Raw genomic sequence first — 13,075 nt, forward strand, 5'->3', positions numbered from 1 at the left:
ATATGAAAATTCTGCACACCAAGAAAAAAATCAGTGAGCACTTGAGCCGAGCCACGTCAGTCGGCAAAGAGCCGCAGGTTCGCCACCCCTGCCTAGGGGATTCTCCAATCTTACAATGTTTGGTTCACCCAGGTACGTTTGGACGTCCACTGATGCCTCCGCAGTGACATTTTGGGTCCTCGCTAACAAATGCTCAATAAAGTCCCACGTCCACAAAATGTGAGAGCGCGGGATAGATTGCGTTTCGCTACCCCTCATATTTAGAATCGCGCGCCAAACCGGCGAACCAGTTCCTGAATCAGTCACGTGGAAGGGCAGCGAGGCTTCGAAGGTCACCACATATGTCACCAACACAACCCTCGATACACACACGTGCTTTGAAGCCTCGACACGAAAGGACACATCACAACTCTACACCACAAAGGCTCCAGCCTGGCACTGGCAGCTTGTCTACGGAAATGGAATTGTTGCAATCAGTCTTAATAAACCAGAAGACCACTTGTTGAATTCATAGTTGCAAACATTTTAATGATTATTTTTTTGGAGCGTACACATTTGAAAATATCAGTTTACCTCAAACTGAAACTCGAGTTAAATAAATGCTTATAATATACAAAGAAAATACAAGAAGAGCAGAGATTCTTACTTTTTTTCCTTTAAATGTGCCTCGCACACAACCATAGTTTTGTCTCTATAGCTTCCTTGTAAAAGAACACCAAATGCACTCTGACCTGTTACAGCTGGTCAGGAACGATCCAAAAATAATCTCACACAGAAACAAAAAGGAGAAAGAAAAGGGTAAGAAAGAAAATATCAAGCATGATTGTTTGATGCGAGGATGAAAATAACCGAAAACAGAGGCTACAATTCAAACCAGGCATAGGGAGAACCTACAACTAAGAGGAGGAAGAGGAAGCATACTAACACACACACACACACACACACACACACACACACACGCACAAGCACAAGCACACGCGCACGCACACGCACGCACAGTCTGACAACAGCAAATGTCAGAACTCAAACAAACCAACAGCACCCTGATGAGTTAGATGGAGGTGGTCATGATGAAGACAGTGAAAGGAAAGATGGTGGGAGTAAACAACAAGAAGGAAGGAAGGAAGGAAGGAAGGAAGGAAGGAAGGTGGGTTAAAGCAGGTAACAGACCAGGCGGGAGCAAGCTTTCCTTAAATGTAATGTTTGCCAAAAACAAAACGTGGACTAAAATCCTCTTCCTCCTCCAGCCCAATGTCAGTGAGCTGGTTTGTTTGGATGGCAGCTCTGTCCATCACATGGTGGGTGGGACAGACAGATGACGGAGCATGCTCAGTGTGGGGATGACAACAGGTGTTGGCTGCAGCGCTGATGTGACACGTGGGAAGAGTCAGGTCAGTTGAGGTGGAAGCCTTTCTCCATAGTGGCAGCTAGGAGGCGCTCTCGCATGATGTCCTCAGAGGAATATTCAGGAAGCTTCAAGTAGTGAACGCACGTGTTGACTGATGGGTAACTGGAGTCTGTGGCATCAACCTATGGGGGAGGAGCAGATTTCAAGAATGTCAGACTATTAAAGAATGAAATGACAGCTGCCCAGATGACACGCACAAGAAATTTAAGTTCCCAATCCCATAAGATCGAGTCATACTTTGTTAGGCCCATTTAGAGATATTTTACCTTCCTGACAATGGTGAGCCGAGGATGCAGGTTGGCCAAGCCACCAGGGGGCAGCGTGGAACATCCGGTGGTGAACTGCAGGAAGGCTTTTCTCTCATCTGAAGACATGCCACACAAAACTCTGACGAATCGCAAGAAGCCAGGACTGAAGAGAGGAAGGATAGGAGAGGAGGGATAAAGGGGGAGGAAAGGAAGGAAAAAGGAATGGGAGAGAGCAAGAAAGGAGAGGAGGGGGACAGAGGCAAAGTAAAGATGTTACAGCTTTCATTCAGGTCTAAAAGTTGGAAACTGGTGACACGTTTGTCTCTTGTCTATCAGTCTCTCCTTTGAACCCATGTGTACCACATTTTGATTGTTTATGTAATCGGCCAGCCAGCCAGCCAAACAATTGGAAAATCTTTAGGATAGTCCAGTGGTTCCAAAACATTTTCTTTCACGCCCCCCTTTTTTATATCAGAGGTTTTCTGGGATAGTCTTCTCGTCAGTCTACAAATTTGTCTCTCAAAGTACAGTAGTTGTCTGTCTGCATGTCTATTTGGCTCACTGTCAGCCTACCTGTCTCTGGTGAAGCCCAGTTTGGGCTCTGTGTAATTGATGATGTCATCAGATGTCCAGGATGGTGATTGGTTACCACAGAGGATCATCTGCACCTCTTTATGGCTGAAGGAGCTCAGCTTCTCCATAGGAAACACCCTGTTAAAGCCCTCTGAGGAGGAGAAAGAGGAGACAAAACAAACAAAAAACTTAAAACAAAAGGAAAATATCTATTTTACTGTCTAAATATTTGTGCTGTCTGGCATTTTATTTTGCCTTTATACAGTATGTGTGTGTGTACTGTACCTCTGAAGGCCTCCATCTGTTTCTGGATTCCCGTGTGCATAGAGAAGTCAAACATCAACTCCACGTACTCCTCTGCATTCTCCATAGTAACCATCTACACACACACACACACACACACACAGTGACAGAAATGTTGGTTTTCATCTTAACATGAGTGTCCAGACCAACGAGAAACAAAAAAAGGGTTCTGTGCCACTTCTCAAGCCGAAAGGAAAATAAAAAATACCTACAAAAAGCGCAGCAGGAAAAGGATTGTTTGGGGACTACATTTGGTGTGCTCAGTGAAGTCATGGTAACAATATCACCTGCCAAATACACACCCTTTACAGGAGGTTGTCAACAGATTTCTTAGGGATACATTGACATGCACTGCCATCCTACGTCTAGCAGCAACTACCCCCCTCACAGGGCCTGTCCATACTGCAGATGTTTAGAGGCTGTTCTCTGCTATGAAGTTGGTAAGGAATTGGGCATTACAGAATTGCAAAAGAAGTAAACCACAAAAGTTGTTGAAGTCAATTTCATTTTTGGTCAAGACTCCACTGAGAAACAGAATAAAAGACAAGTCACCCTGGCATCTGCTGCCACGTGGCCCTCAATGAGGCAGTATAGTTCACAAAGAGTTTGTAAATATGTTTGCAAGAGCAGGACAGGAAAGAGCTAACAAGATGGCTGTGAGATTGCGGAGTGATAGACCTTCATTTATTTCAATAAAATCTGTTGTTAACATTACTAATGTGTTTTTTTGTGTTTGTTTTAATGCAATATCATAAAATTTGAAAATGAAATGTTTTCCTTTTAATGTCAAGTTTACCAATGCGGCTGGATGATGTAACACCCATATGCAACATACTTCATCAAAGTTTTCTTATTTCACAGATATGGTAATACTGATCGTGCAGAATCTGATGATGAAAAGTTTACAGTTATATACATTTCCTTGGGGACGACCCCCTGCTATTTCACCCCCACTCCCCACAGGACAAGCCAGGGAAAACTTCATTTTGTCTGCACTAATAAACTTTTTTTAAATGTAATGTCACAGATATTTGCTTTACCTCGTCATCTCCGTTGGGTTTGAGGTCAACAGCAGAGAAGCCGTGAACTTTAGAGGACGGACAGAACTGGAAGTTTAAACTGGAGGAAGAAAAAGGTTTTCATTATGTATTCAGGTGCTGGCAGTTTCAAAACATATTCCACAATAGTTACTCAATGTTCGGTTATTCAAAGCCACCAAAGTCTAACAAAAATTTGCAAATTCAGTAACTGAGAATCACAAGACATCTTATAGTAACATCCTTTGAGATCTGACATGGAATTCTAGGAGATACAAATATCTTCATTGGGTTCCCTTTCTACAATCATTATTAAAACTTTCTAAGACTTTCTCTAAACTTTTGGCATATGTCCTTTTCCTTAATACAGTAGTTCCCAAACCGTTAAAGATCAGAAGTCACCCCCCCCCTAAACTTGAAAGCTCTCACTGCTTACACCCAGGTATAAATGGATGTGTGTGTGTTTGTGTGTATGTATTCATACCCCAGATCCTCAATGCTGAGTGGGGGCCCAGAGCCTAGCGGGTTCCTGAGCATCAGGTCCTGCAGTCTGGTGTTCTTCTCATCCTCAGACAGGCTCTTACTGGCCAAAATTAGCCTCCTTTTCACCCCAAGCTCTTTCACCTCCTTCAGGAAGCCCGCCCTGCATGAGGAGGACATTGTTTCATTGTATTGTTTTTAACTACACTATATATTTGTTCGTATTTCTGATCAAATCAAGAATTTCAACACATACTTGCTTACTTTACTTAGAATCTACACTAAATCATTGATTTACCTACTTGTATTATTATTATTATACAACTTGCCTGTGTGGGTTGACGAGCTGGAAGTCGTCCCAAGTGAGAATGCCATGGTACCAGGCGGGGGGTTTTGGTTTCGGGGGGTCCATGATGAATTCTGACTTTGAATCCTCATCGAAGCTACCCACCGAGTACGTCTCCTGGCTCTCTTCAGTAGACGCCTCTGATCGAACCTCAGACAGCAGCAGTTGGAAACGCTCAGGGTCTTGACCCTGTGGCGAAGAACGTGTCTGGTATAACAGCTTGCTCATGTTGGACTTTATGTCACCCATGCACAGCAGCTTGAAGAAGGGCTGTGACACAGGCAGGTCCACCAGCCGGTTGTCCTGGATGCACTTGGCCAGGAAGACGCCCAGGAAATGGAAGAGCTTTATGATACGCTCTAGCTCCTCGCTGTCCTGAGGGAATGGAGCTGGGAACAGGCCGCAGGACCGCTGCACATAGAAACCAGGAGGTTTCAATCCACCGCCCAGGTCAACCTGAAATAGAAATGTATATCCCAAACTTTAACAGATGCAGAATAAAGCATGCAAGGGATCAGAATTCATGTGAGTGAGTGAGTGAGTGTGAGTGTGAGAGAGAGAGAGAGAGAGAGAGAGACCAACCTGTCGGGATTCATCATCTGGGAAGTCGTCGTCACAAAGCCAGATTCCCAGTGATGTTCTCTGAAATTCTGCTGCCACCAAAGCATAAAACTCTAGAGTGGGTCCAAGACCTGTTCCCTCCTCACCCTGAAACTCCACCTGAAGGAATTTGTGAAGGTAACAACAACATGAAGCATTTCACTTTCATTGAAGCATCATTGTTATCACATTGCCAGTCCATTATCACAGTTGGCCTCTCACCTCTAACACAGACTTTCTGTCAGCATGGACCTGCATTACAGACTCTGCCCACTCCATCATGGCATCCCCTCTTGGAACTTTGACCCTCTCATGTTTGAGCCGTCCGACCCTAAACTCTCCTGGGTCGTCCCTCCGCACAGTAGTGGAGGGCCTTGAGCGCTCCATGGTGGCTTCACGGCGATTCTGGAGCCACACAATCGCCCTGAGGACACAAAGCAGTCGACATCTATTTTTCTGCATTATCTCTATATGTTTTTGTCTCCTACCAATTCACGTCTTTGCCACATACGGATTTTTGGGGTGTTTTTCTTTGCTTTGTTAAAAGCTTTGGGCTGTTTGTTGTGTGGAATTGTTAAGGGGACCCAATGACTCTCCCACTGCTATTTTAGTAACTGAAAAAGCAGTTTCAGGTATTGTTTGCGGCATGAACTCTCAGAGACCAAACTGGCTTTTAACCCTTCTAGTAAAGGAGGGATTGTGCTGCTTCATATCATTCTGACAAGAACCTCATTAGTGACAGTGACACTTCAGATGGGAAGATTTTATGGACACGACAGAACCTCCAGAGATGTGCTAATGGTCACCTTTACCTCTCTATGATTAAGAGATGAAAAGACAACTATTCATCTCTGGACAGTATGTTGTCCTTCTGTTCACCTCCTGCTGTGTCAGAGGTAAAGATGAATGACTCCTTTGCAGGATTGAAGAATTCCTTGCAAGAGAGACTCTGGTATTGTGCACTGTGATCTCATCAAACTATTTCAATGAGACAGTACAGTCATATCATTGTATTCTCTCTCTTGTCGCCCCCTTAAACTCTCTCAATTCATTTCAATTATTCTTTATTCGCCAAGTACAACCGTACAAGTGTAGGGTTCATAAGAAACACAAGCACCCTAAGTAAGCATTATACAAAATAGAACAATACAAGAATAAAATAAGATCAAATGAAATGCCTCAGCGTGTGTGATTGAACAGTATAAAAGCACAACAGTTCACGACAAGAGCAAAGTTGTGATGGAAGTAGAAATTGGGTTAAGAGTACTAAGTTATAAACAGTATGTACAGATGATGATAATGTTTACAATTACTGACATATTTGCAGGTGTGGATATGGGATATGAGGGTGCAGATCCTGGAAGGGTAATGTGGCAAGTGTCACCGTTTGTAATGCTGATGCCGTGGGGCGGCCATAGGTAAATCTATCCCTGGGGCAGGAGCCGGCAGCATTGAATTCAACCAGCAACTGCTGGCCAAGGATAAACGTAAATTATCAATTATCATTCACGCCGGCTTGAATGACACCCGCTACACCCATTTGAGGTCACTAAAATTAATGTGGACTCAGTGTGCACATTTGTGAAAACAATGTCGGACTTGGTAGTGTTCTCTGGGCCCCTCCCTAATCTGACCAGTGATGACATGTATACCCGCATGTCATCATTCAACTGCTGGTTGTCATGGTGGTGTCCAGAAAACAATGTGGGCTATATAGGTAACTGGCAGACTTTCTGGGGAAGACGTGGTCTGATTAGAAGGGACGGCATACATACCACTTTGGATGGAGCTGCTCGCATTTCTAGAAATATGGCCAGATTTATCCGTAAAGCTAACCAATGACAACCCAGAGTTGAGACCAGGAGCCAGAGCTGCAGTCCTACACGCTTCTCTGCGCTTCCATTAGAGCAATTACCCACCCAAATACACATAGAACCTGTGTGACCACATCAATCAATTAAATCAGCCGCAAACAGAAGAGGAGCTTAGGCGAGAAAATCTAATAACAATTAACACAACCTCTGCAGTAGCTCAACAAAATAAGAATAAGATGTGGGCTCTTAAACATCAGATCTGTGTTATCTAAAGCTCTATTAATCAATGAGCTCATTTCAGAAAGGCATTTCAGAAATTGCACTCAATTTGGCAAGACAGCCTCAAAGCATATATAGGCCCTGAACACCTTAGATTTGAAGTACTGTGCAAAAGTTTTAGGCAGGTGTGAAGAACGCTGTGAACTAAGAATGCTTTCAAAAATGGAAGTGTTCATTTATTTTCATCAATTAACAAAATACAGTGAATGAACAGAAGTGAAATCTAAATCAAATCAATGTTTGACCACTCTTTGCCTTCAAAATAGCATAAATTCTTCTAGGTAGACTTGCGCACAGTTTTTGAAGGAACTCGGCTGGAAGTTTGTTCCAACCATTGTAGAGAACTAACCACAGATCCTCTGTGCATGTAGGCTTCCTTAAATCCTTCCGCCTTTTCATGTGATTTCAGACAGACTCGATGATGTTGAGATCTGGACTCTGTGCCGGTCATACCATCACTTCTAGGACTTCTTCTTTACCCTGAAGATAGTTCTTAATGACATTGGCTGTATGTTTGGGGTTGTTGTCTTGCTGCAGAATAAATTTGGGGCCAATCATACGCCTCCCTGATGGTATTCCATGATGGATATATATCTGCCTGTATTTCTCAGCATTGAGGACACCATTAATCCTGACCAAATCTCCAATTGTATTTGCCCCAAACTTGCAAGGAACCTCCACCATGCTCCAATGTCGCCTGCAGACAGTCATTATTGTACTGCTCTCCAGCCCTTTAGTGAACAACTGCCTTCTGCTACAGCCAAATATTTTGGCCAAATATTTTGGCTGTAGCAGAAGGCAGTTGTTCACAATATGTTTGACTCATCAGTCCAGAGCACCTGCTGCCATTTTTCTGCACCCCAGTTCCTATGTTTTCGTGCATAGTAGAATGGCTTTGCCTAGTTTCCATGTCGGAGGTATATCTTTTTGGCTGCAACTCTTTCATGAAGACCACTTCTGGCCAGACTTCTTCGGACAGTAGATGGGTGTACCTGGGTCCCACTTGTTTCTGCCAGTTCTGAGCAGAGAGCACTGCTGGACATCCTCCGATTTGAAGGGAAATATGCTTGATGTGTATTTGATCTGCTGCACTAAGTTTACTTGGCCGACCACTGCCTCTTCAAAAGAGCTTGAACGGCACATTTTGAAACCCCAGTCTGCTTTGAAATCTTTGTCTGGGAGAGATCTTGCTGATGCAGTAACTACTTTGTGTCTTGTTGCTGTACTCAGTCTTGCCATGGTGTTAAACCTGTGACTTGAAATTGTCATTTGAATGTTTTCACACATGCCTAAACCTTTTGCACGGTACTGTACATTGTCAAACAAGATAGCCATCATCGATGACGTTGCCTCAGCCTCCTCTAGGAGTCATCTTTGATCAGGACCTGTTGTTTAACACCCACACTAAAACACATTTCAAGGACAGCATTCTTTCACTTTCGCAACTTTGTAAAAATCAGGCACACTCAGTCACAGAATGACACATTATTTTCACGCTACCCTATTAAGTCCCTCAAGACTCTCCAATTGGTCCAGAATGCAGCTGCACGTGTCCAGACCAAAACTAGGAAAAGGGATCCTATTTCTCCTATTTTAGCTTTGCTGCACTGGCACGGGAGGAAGAGCCTTCGGTTATGAGGATCCTCTTTTGTGGAACCATCTCCCAGATTTGGTCCAGCACCTAGTTATGCTGCTATAGGACAAGGCTGCTGGGGGACTTCCCATGATGATTTGTTCCAGACCTGAGTGCGACTGCGGAGTTCAAATATACCCGAACGAAACGATCTAGGGGGGGAAATGCCTGTGGTCTGAATACCTCAGATTACAGTCAGGATCAGTGCTAGTCATCAGAGGGTTCAGGGTCAAGAAAAGGGACACTTCTGAGGAGACTGCATAGTGAGAAATGAACCAGTGTTTCAGTATTTTTTTCAAATGTACTGTATATGAGCAAATACAGTACATGTGACACCAACATGTTTGTCATCACATATTGCCATTTTTTAAGCAAAGCTTTACTGTCTCTCACCTTGAGGCTCCGAAGGCGGTGCAGGTGAAGTACAGCTGTCTGGTCTCAAAGGGGATCAGGAAAGGACACTTGGATGTGAGCTGTTCACACCAGTCAGGCAGAGCTCCACTGGCCAAAGCCAGAGGCTCCTGAACAACAGACAAAATAACAAACACCAAGTATTATATCCATTTTCATATACATACTTCAATGATCTCACTAGGGAAAATGAATCTTCTCCATTTAAGCAATTTTAACTATAACTATTTTGACACTAACAGTGAGAGCAAAGTACAATGTAGTTAAATGCTGTGGAGCAACAATATGACCGACTTACCTCAATCTGCTGCAGGATCTTGGTGGTGATCTTCTTGCTGGTAAAATCTTCTGGAGAGGCGTTAAACTGCAGCTCGTCCACATCTAAACACACAAGACATTACCAGAACTGCCAATAATTGAAATTTCATTTCCTCTCACATTTCTAGAGTTCTTCTCAACTAGCGTGTTCAATCATGAGTGTGAGTTATTACGTGCATCCATGTGAAAGTGCAAGTGTGTGTTCGTACCCTCCTGCAGTGTGCAGATATTGGATGTAGTATCTCCTCCGATGATGTAAAGAATTCTTAACAGCTGCAGAACATCTTCCACCCCACAGGCATTCTGGCTACAGCCCGCCTTTGCTTGTGCTGCCTCCATGGCCCCACCCAAGATCTCACTACTTTGATTTGTTGAAATGGAGGTTGGACTCAGACCTCCTGAACGACCCCCGCTGATATTGTGTTCACAAAAGTCCTATAGGATTGAAAGATCAAAAGTCAGGTCAGGTGAAATGGTTTATGCTGCCTTCAAATTTGACTGGTGAGTGAGTCCCCGTGGCCCTTTCAGTGGGTGTCATGTAAAATGGTCTCTGCTTCTTTAACCTCCATAACATCAATAAAAGGCACATTTCCATCATTGTTGGCATCTTTATACATACGGCTGAGCGAAAGCACAGTTAGTTTAGAAGGTGCTTTGGTGCAGATCAGGTGCAATTTATGTTTTGTCCCCAATGTTGCCTGTGAAATTAGCAATTAATTCTACAGATTGACACAGTAGCCTGGACTCGACTTGACTCGTCACAAATTTGCTTACTAGAGATCTGACATAATCAAAAAAGACTTTTGACAGAAAGATTGACTTCTTTTCCTCTTTCCAGCTTGCCTATCTTGACATGGGACTTTGGAGTGGTATTGCCAAGATTTAAGACTTAGCTCTGAATTAAAAATGAGTCAGACCATGATCAAATCTGAGTAAAATCGTGACCAATTTGAATGTTGTTGAATGTAAATTCAATCTTGTTAAATATGTATTAATCAATGAGTTACATTTCTGGTTTATTCTCGTTCATCACTCATGTCTCCCCCTCCAAACAAAACTCTAACTTAAATTCAAGAGTACACATTAAATTCAAGAGGAGACATTACATTTCCGATGCCATTTGTCTGATTAAACTTGGGGAAATGTTTTACATACTGCAGAAGTGCAGTTTGGTCTGACACCCACCTCCATACTAGTTCCTTCACAATGATAAATGTCATTATAAAGACGTATTACCAGAACAAAACTAGAAATGACAGATTTACTCTTGATACTAATCTTAATTTCAATGTTAGTGAAATTCCATTTCCACAGATGAGTACATTTAAAAGAGAAATAGAAGTGAATTACCATCTTTCCACTTTCCTTCTCTTTGTCACAGTCCTTAAGCTCTCTGTACATGATCCTGCAGAGAAAAAAAACAAACATCCAAACCTTAGTATAGGAAATATTTGTGTTCCTATAATTTCCCAGAAACCTTCTCTATACTCTTACGTGTACGTGGGTTCCCAGATGCGTCGCAGCTTGTCTGTCTTCACGGCTCCATTGCACGAAAGTTGCAGCAGCCTCTGGACGTAGTAGAAGATGGTGGACTTGTAGTTGGACAGAGGAAGCTCCACCTCTCGAGTAGTACCCAAACCTGCCACCTGAATGAACACACACAGATAAACCAATGAGAACACAGCCTCAAGGTGACATTGAGGCCTTTAAGAAACAGAGACAGCTTTGATATTCGCGCACACGGAACAAACTATTTTCTGTCACTCTAAATCAGGGGTGGGGAACCTGAATTTGACTGTTTACAGAGACTCGAAACCAAAACCTGATCACTTCCACGCACCAAGTAGAGAGAGAGAGAAGGTCCAAGAGTTTCCACCGCCCAGAGGCCGAAGCAACGAGTCGAGGAGGCTCTCAAGCAAATAAAATGTATTCATTTCCCTCCTTTGTCATATTTTTGAATATAAATATATATTCAAATTTAATAAAGCATCACATGCATCAGCCAGTTGTAACGGGCCGACACTCTTTCGATGACGTCATATAAATACTTATACTGTGATTATAATCCCCCCGTCAGACCAACAGATCGCGAGCGCAAACCCCTCCCCCCCTTGTATTCATCGATGAATCATAAATTGTACAGAGTGTACAGATTAATTTTGAATGCCAACTTAAAGGAATCAGCTAAATCAGTCAAGCTACAGAAATTGATCTTTCAGCAGGATAATGATCCAAAGCATACAGCCGTCTGAATATTTTGCCCAGAAGAAACTTAAGTCTTGAAATGGCCCTACCTGAGCGATGACCTAAATCCCACAGAACACCTATGGGATGCCATGATAAAAAAAATTGCAGCTTGGTGTGACTGAAACATAGCTATTGAAGGTATTGGTTGATTCCATGCCAAGGCATTGTCAAGCAGTTTACAAGCTTTAAGAATGGCAAACTACATAATAAATCATTGTAACTGTACTCTTTAGTGAAGCCACTATAGGGTGTCCAAATACATTTTTGTCTTAATTTTGACCTGTATCAGATATAGTTTAGTTATTTAAATGTGGAAAATCTAGCTTGACAAATGTGACTGTGCTATCTTTCGTTTAAATAAATGCCATTGTTTGTGTTGTTTTGTGTTATCTAATACAATTTTCAAATATTATTATGTTTAATTGTGCTTGCCTTATAATATTGTTATCTGTTTGTGATTAAGGATCACAGAATTCAAACAACTTCCACAACATACCAAACCTTTATTAAGAGCGTGCGTTAAATCCATTTATTCTGTAACCTTGTGTTGTGTTGTTGTTTTACCTTAAGCGTGAGGGCGAGATGAGGAGACTGAGCACACTCCACCTCCTCCTGAACCTCTGAAAGAGGAGTACCTGTAAAGAACACAGGAGCAGCTGTTACTATCTTTCACATTTCATAGAGATTTTTCAGTGATTATGTCTCCGTGCCTACCTGGTGGGGGAATCTCTAGGTCAGTGGTCTGCTGGACGTTGGTTCTTCCTGGTCGAGGGTCAAAGGCAGGGACCAGAGCAGAAAACTGTCTCTTAAGGACAAAGTCATCATCCCACGTTCTCCTGCGACCTCCTTTGGTCTCATATTCCTCTTCCTCCTGAAGTAGGACAACAGCAACACACTCATTTCAGTTCCCTTAACCAAACAAATAATGCAACACAGCATGGGTAGGTTTTACCTGACAGCTATGTCGGAGACCTTACCGGTCATCTTTCATATAATTAATATTAATTTGCATACCAGGACCTCCTCATACTCCTGGTCCTCCTGATTGTCATCTTCGTTCTCATCATCGTCGTCATCAGGTTCTGGGAGGTCTTCCTCATCATCGAGCTCTGCCAACAATGTATTTGCACGACAGCTGTCTAGGAAGTCTACATGAGATTCAAAAGAGAAAAATATGAATAAAAACAGGATGATTGTTAACAGTCAAATTAGTCACAGGTGAGAAACTCACATCACTTTCACAGTTTGTACCAAATTTGGTTTGACTTTTTTTTTTAAAACCTGCTGATATGTGTGTGTCTTATTACAGGTGCTCAGACATCAAAACAATTGACACAACTTTGCTGCTCTTAATGGGAATTTATCAATATTTCTTCAT

General features: G+C 42.7%; 1 protein-coding gene across 3 annotated transcripts in view; it reads right to left on the minus strand.

Annotated features, from left to right (window-relative positions):
- Window positions 1-507: 507 nt before the first annotated feature.
- The window catches only part of hectd1 (HECT domain containing 1), a 44,214-nt gene continuing 31,646 nt past the window's right edge, over window positions 508-13,075 (minus strand). For all 3 annotated transcript variants that reach the window (XM_076166049.1, XM_076166050.1, XM_076166048.1), the window contains 17 exons: window positions 12,712-12,845; window positions 12,412-12,568; window positions 12,262-12,332; window positions 10,945-11,096; window positions 10,801-10,855; window positions 9,660-9,885; window positions 9,431-9,513; window positions 9,115-9,242; window positions 5,218-5,419; window positions 4,978-5,115; window positions 4,379-4,851; window positions 4,054-4,212; window positions 3,573-3,651; window positions 2,515-2,608; window positions 2,230-2,380; window positions 1,675-1,819; window positions 508-1,530 (listed from right to left, as the gene is read on the minus strand). In XM_076166049.1, coding sequence (XP_076022164.1) covers window positions 1,393-1,530; window positions 1,675-1,819; window positions 2,230-2,380; window positions 2,515-2,608; window positions 3,573-3,651; window positions 4,054-4,212; window positions 4,379-4,851; window positions 4,978-5,115; window positions 5,218-5,419; window positions 9,115-9,242; window positions 9,431-9,513; window positions 9,660-9,885; window positions 10,801-10,855; window positions 10,945-11,096; window positions 12,262-12,332; window positions 12,412-12,568; window positions 12,712-12,845 — 2,585 coding nt within the window. In that variant the 3' untranslated portion in view covers window positions 508-1,392. The remainder of the gene's footprint in view (window positions 1,531-1,674; window positions 1,820-2,229; window positions 2,381-2,514; window positions 2,609-3,572; window positions 3,652-4,053; window positions 4,213-4,378; window positions 4,852-4,977; window positions 5,116-5,217; window positions 5,420-9,114; window positions 9,243-9,430; window positions 9,514-9,659; window positions 9,886-10,800; window positions 10,856-10,944; window positions 11,097-12,261; window positions 12,333-12,411; window positions 12,569-12,711; window positions 12,846-13,075) is intronic.

This window comes from Genypterus blacodes, unplaced genomic scaffold, assembly GCF_046128005.1.
Source record: "Genypterus blacodes isolate CSIRO-AG114 ecotype Tasmania unplaced genomic scaffold, CSIRO-AGI_Gbla_v1 ptg000154l_1, whole genome shotgun sequence".
Classification (NCBI taxonomy): Eukaryota; Metazoa; Chordata; class Actinopteri; order Ophidiiformes; family Ophidiidae; genus Genypterus; species Genypterus blacodes.